This window comes from Eptesicus fuscus, chromosome 21, assembly GCF_027574615.1.
Source record: "Eptesicus fuscus isolate TK198812 chromosome 21, DD_ASM_mEF_20220401, whole genome shotgun sequence".
NCBI classification, from domain to species: Eukaryota; Metazoa; Chordata; class Mammalia; order Chiroptera; family Vespertilionidae; genus Eptesicus; species Eptesicus fuscus.
The window spans coordinates 37,782,278-37,796,113 of record NC_072493.1 but is presented as its reverse complement, the minus strand read 5'-3'; the positions used below and the strand labels follow the sequence as shown (position 1 = coordinate 37,796,113).

Here is a 13,836-nt window from a genome sequence, read left to right as displayed (position 1 = left end):
GTGTGTGACAGTTCCCAGTGTCTGGGCAAGATGTTCCTGGGTTATACTTTGTGACCAGTGTGTGCGCGGCCGGTGTTCTCAGCATGTTTGTGTCCACGGGTGTGTCTGCAGCATGCTTGCTGTCGTTCTCCGGGGCGTGTGTGTGTGTGTGTGTGTGTGTGTGTGTGTGTGTCCATCGTGGGGACTGGTGTTTTCAGCCCGTGGGTGTCTGAGCAGGTGGCGTCTGTGTTGTGACCCCACATGCGGGCTGGTGGCTTCAGTGTGTGAGCAGTTGTGTGGGTTTCTATTTTGCATCGCCTTTAAGGGCATGTTGAGCTCTCAGTGGTGTGTGTGTGTGTTCATGCTCATGAGCATTCTGTGCTAACGTTTCCAGGGGAGGGGGGATTGTGCGTCCTCAGTGAAGTTGCTGGCATCCTGGGCAACAAGCCCAGTGGCCTCCGGGCTGAGTGGAGGCTGCATCTGCGGTATGTCCCCTCGCCGGCTGGTGCCACGTTGGCTCGGGGCTGGCTGTGGCGGGCAGGGCAGGGCAGGGGCTGCGGTGGGCACTGGACCCGCGCCCAGCCCTTGGTATAAATATCCCGGCTGCCGGCAGCAGTGTTTACTCTGTCCCAGCCCGGGGGTGGTGGCAGCCCAGCAGGTCCTGGGGGCCAGTGGAGGGGGGGTGGTGACCAGGCCACAGCACAGACACTTCCTTCTGGCCAGACAGGCTGCAACCTCACTGCCCTTCCCACCCCCTTTCTGGGTGGAGGTGACCCCTCATTCTGGGCTCCCAGGAGCCACCAGTGAACCTCTAACCTGGATGTCTTCTCTGGGTTTCCAGGGTTTGGGAGCCAGAGAAGAGAGGACAGAGATTGAGATGGATGCGATGGGGGCTGGCCAAGAGACAGCAGGGAGAGGGATAGGAAAACATGAGGGCAAACAGAAGCAGGAGTGCCACAGGAAAGGGGGGCCCCAACAGAAAGGCAGGGGAAATGGGGACAGGAGGCAGTGAGGGACGCTCAGGGAGTGAGGAGGGAGAGAAAGGAGGCAGAGGCCCAGGACGAAGGAGGAAGAAAGGGGAGACAATGACAGCCAGAGAGGGGCCGAGACAGAATGAAAGGGTGATGGAGAGGAGGGTGGGGGTAGAGGGAGCGAAGCAGGACAAAGGACAGAGCAGGCAGGCATCAGAGGCTCGTGGAGTCCATGTCAGCTTTGGCAGGACGCACAGAGGTGTCAGACGTGGGGGTGGCAGCCAGGACAGACAGGAGACTGGGGGTGGGGGCCGGATGTGCACGGACTCTCCCCCAGCAGGGCCCTCCCTCCCTGACTCAGCCTCTCCACCCACCCCAATCCCAGACCTGGGAGCTAGGGACAGGCCACTGGGGCACCTCCAGGTCTCAGCGCGGAGGCCGTGACCTTTGGGAAGTGTCTCTCCATCCCTCTTGACTAGCTCCACCTCCACCGCAGCTTCACATGCTGGTCTCCCACCATCTGACTCACCCTAATTCCTACTCTCAATAGTGTTCACCTAAACAAAAAATAAAGCCAATTTATGTACGGCGCAGCATACCACACATTTAATGATCGAAGGTAAAAATGTGACCGAGGGCCGATGCCTGGGGTAGGAGTGCGCTCACAACCTGAGGGCATCGGCACAAGTTCCAGGACACGTCTCTCCCGTGAGTCAGCCTGCCGGGAGGATCCTGGCCTCCTCCGGGAGGGGGATTATCTATGCTGATAGCACCAGGCGCACAGGACCCTGTGACGGCTGTGATGCAAACACTGACTTCTCCGTCAAGATGATTCAGTCAAGTCTGTGTGCAGGACGGCGCCTGGTGCCCACTGAGGCCCCCAAAGCTTAGCTGCTATCATCATCAACAGCCAACTCTTCTCGCCTTCCCGTCCGAGGACGTCTGTGCCTCTGTCCACTCTGAGCGCCCGATAGCTGCCGGCCGGCCAGGAGAGCTCTCTGGGACTTGTGGTTCTAGACCTGCCTTTTCATCTCTGAAGGCTGCCCTCCTTCCTGGGCCTCCCTTGCCCGGTCTGAGTCGAGTCCCTAGTTCGCAGCGATGTCTGGAGGATTCCGCGCAGTGTCAGGCACCTGGCTCGGGCCTGGCACGGGACAGAACTGCTCAGAAACCAGAACTTTCCTTTTTTTTAAAAGTCTCATTGAACAGCCTGAATGTCCCTCCGTGCCCATCCAGCTCTCACTTTCTGTGTCTGGCTCTAATTCTGGCTGACCCAGAGGGCAGAGCGAAGGCCTGGGGGTCCAGTCAAGGCCCCAGGAGGCCTCAAGGCCTCTGCTCACTAAGGACTACAGGCCCCAAGAGGCAGCTGGAAGGGTCCTTTAGGCTTGGCCGTGGAAGGACGCCACTACTCCTGTGCACACGGCTGAGGCCCAGGCCCCTCCTCCCTGACCCTTGGCCATGCCCTCCTCCAGCAGACGGCCCTTTTCCATGTGTCTGCTGGGGGAGCATGAGCTGGGTGTGGGGGCATGGGAAGGCGGGATGCCTGGGTTCCCACAGGCCGGTGGCTGAGTCACCAGGCGGCCATCTGGCTCCCATTAGCCGGGGAGGCAGGGGGCTCTGTGGGGCGGGCCTGTGGCTGGCTGGGGGCAGAGACGAGGGGCAGCCTGTGTGTGTGGGATGACTCAGGACCCATGATAACAGCCTGTGCGTATTTGGGGAGTGTAAACAAGAGGGAGAGAGAGGCAGAGGAAGTGAAGAAAGGGAAAATTGTGGCTGGGCAGAGGGGGGTTGTGGGCTGGGAGGGGAAGGTACCCCTCCCCCCACTCCTGAGCTGGCAGGTCCACGATACCCAGTGCTTCCCCTGCCATTCCCTCCCAGCCTGGGTCCCAGTGGAGAGGTGATGGCTGTGGCCACCTCTGTGGCCTCCCCCTGCCTGCAGTGAGGCCACACTCGGCAGCCAGACTGGGGATGGCACTGAAACCCAGAGATAAAGGCTAGACGATGGAAGAACCACAGGCCCACAAGGCCGAAGGAGAGAAGGGACCTCACAGAGGCAAGGAGAGCCTGACAAATGGGACAGGTGATAGCAGAGCAGGGACCAGGAGGGGAGACAGCGAGCTGCTCTGGGGCCCCGGGATCAGCCCGACCCCAGGTTGGGCAGTGGTGTCCACTTGGCTGGTTCTAGCTGCAAAGGGCCCTGATGGACTTGGTCAGGGGAAGGCCGTTCACCCTGCTGTGGGGACAGAGGCCAAGGCACAGAATGAGGAGAAACAGGAAGGCAGAGAGGAAAGAGATCGAGGTGGAGAGGGAGACACAGAAAGCAGGAGACACAGAAAGGCAGGGAGAACAAGAGACCAAAGACAGAGAGAAACCCAGAGGGCCAGCTATGAAGACAGAAGCAGGGTTGGGTTGGGGGGAAGGTAGGGAACCGCAGACACGGCGGGAGGGGCAGTCTGAGATGGGACCAGACCCTGTGAGGCAGCTTCCCTGGGGCCCCTGGAGAAAGTCTCTGAGCCAGCCTCTGATCAGCCGCCTTGTTTTGAGGGGCAGGGCGGGTGGCTGGGCCGTCAGTCCCCGTCTAGCTCCGGGCTAGGTGCATCCTCAGGCTCCTCCTCATCAAAGTACCTCTCCTCCTCATCCCGGGCCACAATGTCCAGGTTGTCGAAGTCGGGGTTATCATCCACGGCGCTGCAGAAGGAAGGGGGGTGTCAGAGGCTGGCTCTGCCTGGGCCCAGACCCCACCCTTTGGGGAAGCTGGGGAAATGGCTTGGCCCCGTGAGGTCAAAGGCCATATGCTGGCAGCTCTAAGATCCAGCTAACCCCCTTGGAGGGGGATGTTGGATCTCTCAGGGCTTTAAACAAAAGGCAGTATTTTACATAAAAACTTCTGGTTTCTCTTGAAAAGCTGGAAGATGTGATGTGGTGACACTGGGGCCCACATTCCCAAGGCAGTGGCTCTCCACCTGCAAGGCTGTGTCCCCTCAGATGACATCTGGTGATCACCGGAAACATTTGGTTGTCACAACCAGGGAGCTGCTACTGGCACCGAGTGGGTGGAGGCCAGGGTGCCACTCGGCGTTTGGTGCACTAGGATAGGCCCCCTCACAAAGAGCTGTGCTGTCCCAAGATCATTCGTTCTGAGGCCCAGAAACTGCATTAAAGTGACAAGTGATCCTAAAATGTGAGGAGCCGGACACCACTTCAAATCCTCCCGCACCTCTCACCGAGCTCACTTGGTGCAGAAAGCCCTGTCCATTCTGCCCTCCCTCTGATGGGACCTCCTCCTGCTGCTCCCTCCTGCCACTCGGGCAGCCTTGCCGTTCTTCCGTGCCACCTTAGGGCTCTTCCCCCAGATACCTGTCACTTACCCCTCACTTCCTGCAGGTGTCTACGCAGAGCCTTCCCTGGCCACCTTGTCTCCCCGCCATCCCCACCTTTCCTTCATGGCCCATCACCACTAAACACTTGATGCTTGTTTTCCTCACTGCAGTGGGAGCTCCTTCAGGGCCGGGAATCCTCTCAGTGGTTTTGTTTCCTGCTTTATCCCAAGCCTGGACACAGCAGGCACTCAGCGCGAGGTGGCTGAACACCAGGAGGGACCATGTGGCCCTGCTGCCCAGCAGTGCCCTCTGGGGAGGCCACAGGCTTCGCCTCCATCATTCCTCATTCCTCACGCCAGGCCTGCATTCCTTGTGGGTTTTATGGCGGCAATGGTGCCCTCACTGAGGGCTCCCATGGTCTAGGCGCTCACTCACTTTCTCTGTGGACATTCAGGCTGCAAGCCTGGCCCAGGCTGGAAGTGACCACCTGGACCTGACTCCAGAGCCAGGTGTCCAGATTGGGCCAGTGGCTGTTATGATCCCCGTTCAGCTGACGTGCCCCCAAGGTCTGCTTGTTCACACTGCATCAGAGTGTGTTTGAAACAGAGCCCTCTGCTGCCACGCCGGTGTTCAGGACCACAAGGCGAGATTGCCTCAGTGGACAAAGCACTTATCTTTGGTTTTGATAGCTCACTCTCCTGTGTCCTTCTCCCTGACAGCAAAATCCTTTCAAAGCAGGTGGCCCACGCATCTTGGCCCTGAGGTTATACTGGAGAAAGTACCCCCCACAGGCCCCACCCCGCCACACATTAGCGTTGCCAGGGATTACTTCCGGCAGCGTGAGAAGGTGTGGGGTCCGGGGGACGTTTGGGAGGCCTGGGGTAGTGGCATCCTGCCAGGCCACCCCGCTTGCCGAGTGAAAATGTTACAATATCTTATCAACATTGAGTTGAATGTCAGCCCTGCTCATTCCCTCCTTACATTTGGGGAGAGGACTGAGGCTCTCAGATGGATAAAGCCAGTCCAAGATCACCCACTGATCTTTGGCTGATCTGAAACCCTGAGGCTGCCTGACCCCAGGGCCCATGGCCTGGAACTGTTCTGGGGCCTTCTAGCATTACGAAGGGAGGCCCTCCATGGAGATGCCTGGGATCTGGCATGCAGCTGAGAGCTATAGGGGGCTGGGCTGGGGGGCGGGGAGGTAGAGGCATGAAGCACCTGTAGTCAAAGTCCCCGTCCTTGCCATCCAGGAAGCGCTGGTGCATCCGGCTGGTGAACTCTTCCCGCAGGATCAGCCTCTCCTCGGAGTCGGGGACCCAGGCCTCCGAGTCTTTGTCAGAGCTCTGGTCTGTGGGGGAGACACCCACAGCGTGGGAGTATGAGGGGTACACTCAGGGAGGTGCTGAACGTAGTTCAGAGAGCTGCATCCTTTGTGCTGGGCGGCACTGGGAACGTAACAGTGACCAGAAAGCCCGCAGGCCCTGCCCGCCTGGAGCACACACCAAGCACGTGACAACCAGTGTCCGGGGCTGCAGAACAGGGTCGGGACCAGACACCTGAAGGGCGGTGAAGGGAGGCGTTCCCGGCAGAGGGAACGACGTGAGCAAAGGCCTGGCGGTGAGGGATTGCTTTTGAGGAGTGGGGGCAGAGATGCTGGAGAGGTCGGGAAGGGCTAGGGCACACACGGCTCTTGGGTCAGGCAGGACAGGGACTCGATGTCTACTCCTGCAGGTGGGGCTCAGCCCGGTGCCATGGACTGAGGAGACACGCAGGCCCAGGACTGTGGAGTCCAGATACTGGGGCTCCCCTGCTGCTGGTCCTCACCTTCCTTGTCACTGTCCTCTTCTTCCTCTTCCTCCTCCTCCAGGCAGGCCTCCTCCTCCTCCTGCTGCTGGAGCAGCCGTTGCTGCAGTTCCTGTTCCTGGTAGGATTGCAGCAGCAGGTCGGAGAGTGGGCAAGCGGGTGTGCCGGGGGAACCGGGCTTGGGTGGCTGGTGGGCTGGGGTGCGGGCACTGAGCTCCTCCTGGGTTAAGTACTGCCCGATGTACTGCTCATATAGCAGTGGGGCCCGGAACCGCATCTGCTCGTCACTGAAGTACTCGCCCCCTGCGCAGAGGAGACAAGAGTGGGGTCAGGAGCCTAGGGGCGGGGCCAGGAGCTGTGTGCAGGGTGAGGGTATCTGAGCAGACATGTGTCCATGCGTGTGTGTGTGTTCATGCTGGTAGGAAGACATGAGCACACAAGTGTGAGTGTGCACACATTCAAATATGTAGGGAAACATGCAGATGCCTGAGGTCCTGTGGCCACCAGTATTCATGCATGCATCTGAGCACGTTTGTGTGACCAGGCCTGTACTAGTATCCGCATGCCTACTCATGTGTCCAAGCACGTGTCTGCACAGTAAGGCCCATGAATATCCTGCCCCTGGGCACTCGTGGCCTGGGGCCTGTGGACAATATGCCAGGGCAGGACTCACAATCTCCTGCCCACGTCCTCCGTGGGTGCCCACACACTGCCACAGGCACCTGTGCGACTGCAGTCAGTGAGCAGGATGCTGCGGGCGGATGTAGCTGCAGTCTATAGCCTGTGTGTGCCTGTCCATTGAGCCCCATTCTGGCTGTTGGTGCACACATCTGGACACCTAAGTGTGTGTCTGGCATGTGTGAGCACAGGAACAGGTAGAACAGGGCCTCTGCCCAGGTGTGGTTTTCCTGGTGGTCTTCCAGACCCCAGACCCCACCTCTCCCTAGTGCTCCTCTCTGCAGCCACCCCCCAGGTGGGCCTGGCATCCCTCACCCCAAACCCGGGACCTTTGCATCTCTCCTGCCTGCCTGTTCCTGCAGGGGCAGTTCTGTCCCTCAGCTGAAAGTTAAACCGAGCCTGGTCCCTCCTGCCCTCCTGAGAGCCCAGGCTGGGAATCTGCCTGAATCCTGGCCTCGGGAGCACCAGTGGGACCATCCCTGTCCTGCCTCCCATCTTGCCCTCTCTGACCCGCAGCTTTTGTGTTTCCCACCATATTGTCTCTCTCCCGCCTTTTTCCTGGCTCCGTAACCCTCTCCTCTGACCTCGGTTTCTGTCATCCAGCCCCCCTCATTCCTTCTCTCTCCTGTTTTCATCTTGCTCATCTGTTGCTGTGTCCCACTCTTCCATTTCCTCAGCTCATGCCTCTTCCCTAACAAGAAACTTCACTCTCTGCTTCATTTGCTCTCATCTTTTACCTTTAGTTCTGGTGTCTTTGGTCACAGAAACACTTGTCATGTCATGGTCCAACAGGTATTGATTGATGTTTTCCTTCAGTGTGTATTGTTTGAGAGGGCCTTCATGTCCCAGGGTCATAAACACACTCCCCTAGCTTCCCAGCAATGCCTTTGTGTTTGGTGTGAGGGAGGGTCCTAGTTTTCCTGACAGATAACCAGTTATCATGGTTCTAGGCACTGTGTCCTTGGTTCACAGAGCTGAAATGGTACTTCGGTCTTTCCCTGAGTCCCTATTTGTGTAGTCTACCTAATCTCACCCTGTCACTCCACATCTGTCTGTCTCTCCCTGAATCCCTGGCTCAGCACTTATCTCCCAGGATCTCTGTCTGTGTTTCTGCTCTTGCGTCCTTCTTATTCGCTCTGCCTCGCTTTCCCTTCCTGTCCAGTCCACCTGCCCCCACACCTTGGATGAGCTCACGCAGGGCAGCATAGCGCCGGTTACGCAGGCGGGTGCGCAGGGTGCGGGGCCGGGCGGTGCCCTGCCGGGCTACCTCGGCACAGTAGAAGTCTGCACGGTGATCACCACGTAAGTGGCCAAAGCAGGCCAGGTGCTCCTCGCGGAGGCCCGTGCGGAAACGCTCTAGAAACACCAGTGGCTTCTCGTGATACAGCTGGCCCAGGATGGCCACCTTCTCCTGCTCCGTCAGGTCAGGCTCTCCTTGCTGCTGGCTGCATACAGGCAGGTGGCTGGCAGCCACGGCATGCAGCATAGCACTCACTGCTGCATTCTCGGTTCCAGAGGCGTCACTGCCCAGGGCCTTTGGTGCTCCCTCTGCTGCTTCCACCTGGTCCTGGGGTCTGGATGGGACTGGCATCCAGCTCAGCTCCCCCCAGTGCCCAGAAGTGGGCTCTGTGCAGCCTGTGGATAGAGGGGAGATTTCTTAATCCGGGGTGGGGGTGAGGGTGAGTGGGAGGGACTGGGTGCTCAGTCCCTCACTCACTCCACATTTATTGAGCACCTACTATAATTTGGGCACTGTGTTGGACCCTAGAGATACCACAATAAACAAGAAGTTGACCTTCAGTGGGAGACAGATAATAAAAACATTTACTAAAAACATACAGTGTGTTTGGTGGTTTAAGAGCTGTGCAAAAAAATACAGAGGGATGGAGGAGGGAATGGGGGGCAGGGCGGGGGAAGGCTGCAATTTTAAGACAGAGAAAGCTGGCCTAAAAAATGACATTTCAGTGGAGACCTGGGGTGGGGGGAACTGAACCATGGCATTTCTGGGGAGAAGAGTTTCAGACAGAGGGAACAGCCAGTGAAAGGCCCTGAGGCAGGAGTGCATTTGGTGTAGTTACTTGGTCCTTTACCACTTCGTTCTTGATTCACTCAATTTTTTGCCTTTTCATTTGTTCACAAAATTTAATACATTCGCTAACTTGTTCACTCACTCATTCATTCTCTTCCAAACAATTCATTTTTTATTTTTACATTTATTTTTTATTGATTTTTTTACAGAGAGGAAGGGAGAGAGATAGTTAGAAACACTGATGAGAGAGAAACATCGATCAGCTGCCTCCTGCGCACCTCCCACTGGGGATGTGCCCGCAACCAAGGCACAAGCCCCTGACCGGAATTGAACCTGAGACCTTCCAGTCCGCAGGCCGACACTCCATCCACTGAGCCAAACCGGTCAGGGCTCAGTTTTTAAAAATATATATTTTTTTATTGATATCAGAGAGGAAGGGAGGAGAGAGATAGAAACATCAATGATGAGAGAGAATCATCAACTGACCCCCACCACGGACTGAGCCCAAAACCCAGGCATGTGCCCTGATTGGGAATCGAACTGTGACCTTCTGGTTCATAGATCAACACTCAACCACTGAGCCATGCCAGCCGGGCACGGGAAGATTTAAACACACAAAAAAATTTTTTTAAGGCTGAGCTAGACCAGGGCAGGGGCTGTGGAAGAGGGGACAAGAGGAGTGGTGGCTAGAAAGATGTCTGGGGCCCGGCTGGCATGGCTCAGTGGTTGAGTGTCTACCTATGAACCAGGAGGTCAGGGTTCGATTCCTGGTCAGGGCACATGCCCGGGTTGTGGATTCGATCCCCAGTGTGGGGCAAGCAGGAGGCAGCCGATTAATGACTCTCTCTCATCATTGATGTTTCTATCTCTCTATTCCTCTCTCTTCTTCTCTGAAATTAATTTAAAAAATATTAAAAAGAAAAAATGATATCTGGGAGGCCAAGTACATAAGCCATGGGGCTGAAGGGCTGGAAGGTAAGGGAGGTATCCAGTTAAGATCCAGGGCTCTGGCCCCTGAACTAGTCAAACTGTGTCTGAGACAAAGACATGGACGAGCAAGTTTGAGGGAAGATGCTGACGCCAGTTCAGGACATGGAAGGTAAGAGGGAACCAGGGGACACCCAAGGGGAAGCATTTAAGAGACCATTAGTCCATGGGGCTAGAGACTTCTCAGGAGAGAAGTGTTGGACTGGGGACAGAGTTGTGGGGGTTATAGAGTCAAGACAACAATTAAAGCTGAAAGAAATTAGAGGTCATGGGGAGGGCAGGGGCGGGGACATGTGTGAAGATGAGAAAAGAGGGACTAGGAAAGAGCCCTAACTGGATGGGGAGAAGATATGTCTGTGAAAGATTCTAAAAAAATGGCCTCCAAAAAGATAGCCATGTCTTAGTTCCTGGAACTTGTTAATGTTACCTGGTATAGCCAACGACAATAGCAACAAAAGGGTCTCTGTGGATGTGATTAAGTTGAGCATCTGAGATGGGGAGATTATCCTGCATTATCCAGATGGGCTCTAAAAGCCATCACAGTGTCCTGTAAGATTTGACATCCATGGAGGAGATGGCAATGTGAAGATAGATGGAGGCAGAGATTGGAGTGAGGTGGCCACAACCAAAGAATGCCAGGAACCGCCAAAAGGTGGAAAGGGCAAGGACTGGGTTCTCCCTTAGAGCCTCTGAGGGTGCCCTCCACTGTCTTGCTGACGCCTAGATATCATCCCAGTGATACTGATCTCAGACTCTGGCCTCCAGAACGGTGAGAATAAATTCTGTTGTTTAAAGCCATCCCGTTTGTGGTAATTTGCTGCAGCAGTCTTGGGAAACAAATAGAGGCTGAGCTCGACAGGAAGGAAATCGGAAAGAGGGGTTTACCGAGGGAAAACCTTAAAGAAGGACGGAGGGGTCGATAGCACTGTATTCTCCATGTCGTCTAATAAGAAAAAAAACTGAATGTGGTAACACAGGGAGCTCACTGGGGACCCTAACCAGAGCCGTTCCTGAAGGTAAAAGCCAGATTGCAGTGGGTGGGAGATGGGGAAATGGAAAAAGTATGGATGACTCTTTGGAAAAGGTAAGGTGGTTTCTGGAAGGCAGCATGGGATTTAGGGATAGAGTTTCTCTTTAGGTTAAAACATTTTTTTTATTATGGAAAATTTCAAACATGCACAAAAATAGAGAGTACAACCACCCCCACCCCCAGTAATCCAGCTTCAACAATTATCCATTTCTGGACAGTGATGTTACAGCCTCCCAACCACACTTCACCCACGTGGGGTTGCTTTGAAGCAGGGGGATGGAATTTTGAGATGAGCAAAACAAAAGCATTTTAGATACTTATGGGAAGGCATCAGGAGAAATAGATTTAAAATGCAACGGAGAGAGATCGGAGAGCACAGAAAATGACTAAGCACCCTGAGGTGGCAGATGGGGCTGTGAACTTTGGGGGAAGAATCAGAATGACATGGAGGAAACCTTTAGTCTGAGATAAGTAGAGTTTGCATGGGGTTAGGAGGAAGGTTAGTCTGGGGAAAGGGAAGCATCAGTTACACAAAATGAAGGAGGTAATCTGAGAAACAGGGTTGGCTGAGACACAGGTCGGGTAAGCCCGGGGCAGGGGCGCGGTTTGTGTTAGCTGACCTGAGAATTAGCCAGGAGGAACTGGGACATGGAAAAGGCTGGCCTGGAACGTGTCAGAGTTTAATTTCGGGGAAGGGGATACAGTAAAGGAGGTCAGCCCGCAAGGAGAGGGGTTAATCTGGACAAAGTGGTGAAGGGACAGGTAAGGCCGAGGGCAGGTGTCCCTCTATAGAGCCCTCCGTCGCGATCTGGGAATCATTTCCCAAAGACACCGCAGCCCCACCCTCTCGCCGCCTCCGCGTCGCCTTGACCTCACCTTCATCAGGTTCCCTTGCCGCCGTCGCCACAGCCTCCATCCTGATTTTCTACGCGTTTTAACCGCCGCTGTAGGCTCCGCACATTCACCTCGGCCCCACGACCTAAGCGGCCACTTCCGGTTGAGCACACCACCTGAGGTCCCGATGCCCCGCTGCGCCTAGAATCTAAGTTCCGGGCAGAAGGCGGACCTTTCTATGCGCATGCGTGTTTCACTTACGTTCCACTCTCCGTAGCCAGGAAGGAAAAGGCCACCCGGGTCAGAGGCCTAACATTTGGTTCCCCCACCTCCAACCTGAACTTCTACGGAACTGGAATATCAGCAGGAAGATGAACCATTGTTCAACCTGTTCGCTGCGGTGACTCCAAAGCCCGGCATCCTTAACTTTGGGATGGATGATTGGTTGAAGGAGAAACCCTTCAGAGCCTCAAAGGGTTTGTGCTTTAGTTTTAAACGCCAGCCTTTCCTTTTATTTTTTTTCACCATTTCAAGGAATGTTTACTAAGCCTTGTCTCTTGCGCTGTCATCACACCCAGCCCCTGGTTAGCATGAGATGGGTGGTGAGGACTGGGGCAATCTGCAGGGGTGGAGAAAAACGTGGCCTTAGAAAACGTACTTTAGGCAGTAGACATGTCACTAGTGACTGTCCTGAATGTTCAGGCTCTAATGTACTGAGGGGGCTAAGGGCGCTGCCACCCATTCTGGAGGCCCAGGGAAGGCTTCTTTTGGGATGATGGGATGCCCCAGTTGAGACCTGAAAGATGATTTAGGGCAAGTGGAAGGGCGGTAGGGAAGGGTCTCAGGTAGGGGGATGGGCGAAGCTAAATATCTAGAGCATACACATGGATAGTTCTGGTTGCTGTAAAGGCTTCATATGGAACGGGAACAAGTTCTAACTTTAAGACCTTGATTGGGCGGCAGAGAATTGAGAACCTCGTGTATCTTTATGGAAAATTCCATACATGTTAATTTGGATCATGGCATTTTTAGATTCAAATGACTTGACTCCCCCCAAACCATTGATCCGAAGTGCAAAGGGGGAACAGCAAACGATGAAGCCAGTGAGGTCACCAGGAGCCAGGTACGAGGCCTCACAAGCCATATTAAGTAGCTTGAGCTCCTTTATATCTTGTGGGGATGGGGCAAGGGGTTTCAGGGGAAGGGACTGGAGGTAAGGGAGATCTGTGAGGAGGCAGGTGCAGTTATCTAGACACTGGCCAGGAGCAGTTTGCATTCCCAGCACATAACCCACACAGGATAGATGGGTACTACACTTAAATGTATGGAGGCCAGCAGAGGGAGCTATTGCTCAACACATAGACCAGAGTTTGTAGGACTTCCCAGGCTAAAGGCCTGGAGACCCTTGCTTAGCAGGGAGAGTGGGCACTTACTCTAGCGTCTTTTAGTCCAACTAGCCACCAACTTCCACTCCTTATGTTTAGATGTCCCACCCTGACCTCAAAACAATTTGGCCTTTCTCCTCCTTTTTGTAGCCTGTGTCCTTTCCACACGCCGAGATACTTCCTGTGAGGGAAGGGATGGGGCTGAACTGGCTATTCCTGTGCCCCTCACAAAGGGCCAGGAACACAGCCTGTCCAGAGGGAATGAAGAAATGATGGGCTGTGGGAATGCAATCAGAATTTCCTTTAGCCTGGCTCACTCCTATTTTAAAATATTTTCCCTTCTCCTGGAAGCCCTCACCACCATCACCACTGTAGGCTCTCACAGCTGACCACTAGGTGCTATCACCACTTGATGACAGGTCCATGTTACTTGTGGACTGGGAGTCCTGGGAGGGCAGGGTCCAGGATTGCTTTGGTCATGCTGTGTCTCTCAGCACCATCCAGACCCAGTGAGGGGGAACACAGCAAGTTCCTAACCTATTGGCTGGATAAAGAAGCTCCTGTAATCCCCACTGGACTGGACCCAGACACACAGGCAGGAACTATCATAAGTCCAGCTCACAGGCCAGACCTGAGGTGGATGAGCAGTGATACCCAGTGATGACCCCTGAGTCCTGGTCTCCTCCTATTAGCCTTACACTCCACACGTAGGGATCTGGTTCCATACCTTCTAAACACATTCTTGGAGATTTGGGACTGTGAATGGACTGCAAAGGGCAGGGACCAGAGAACCACTTCAAAAATGAACTAGTGGGTTTTAAAC

The 13,836-nt window shown here is 55.0% G+C and overlaps 1 protein-coding gene across 3 annotated transcripts in view; it reads right to left on the bottom strand.

The window, feature by feature from the left end:
* Positions 1 to 13,836, bottom strand: part of CCDC97 (coiled-coil domain containing 97) — a 23,030-nt gene extending 9,194 nt beyond the window's left edge. Inside the window, exons 1-6 of one of the 3 annotated variants that reach the window (XM_028142638.2) lie at positions 11,671 to 13,836; positions 7,928 to 8,383; positions 6,092 to 6,373; positions 5,486 to 5,615; positions 3,573 to 3,635; positions 1,535 to 2,091 (exon numbers count right to left, since the gene is read on the bottom strand). In XM_028142638.2, coding sequence (XP_027998439.2) covers positions 2,073 to 2,091; positions 3,573 to 3,635; positions 5,486 to 5,615; positions 6,092 to 6,373; positions 7,928 to 8,383; positions 11,671 to 11,710 — 990 coding nt within the window. In that variant the 5' untranslated portion in view covers positions 11,711 to 13,836 and the 3' untranslated portion in view covers positions 1,535 to 2,072. Of the gene's footprint in view, positions 1 to 1,534; positions 3,636 to 5,485; positions 5,616 to 6,091; positions 6,374 to 7,927; positions 8,384 to 11,670 lie in introns of those variants that run through there. The other 2 variants (XM_054711127.1, XM_008139559.3) reach the window with 2 other exon arrangements.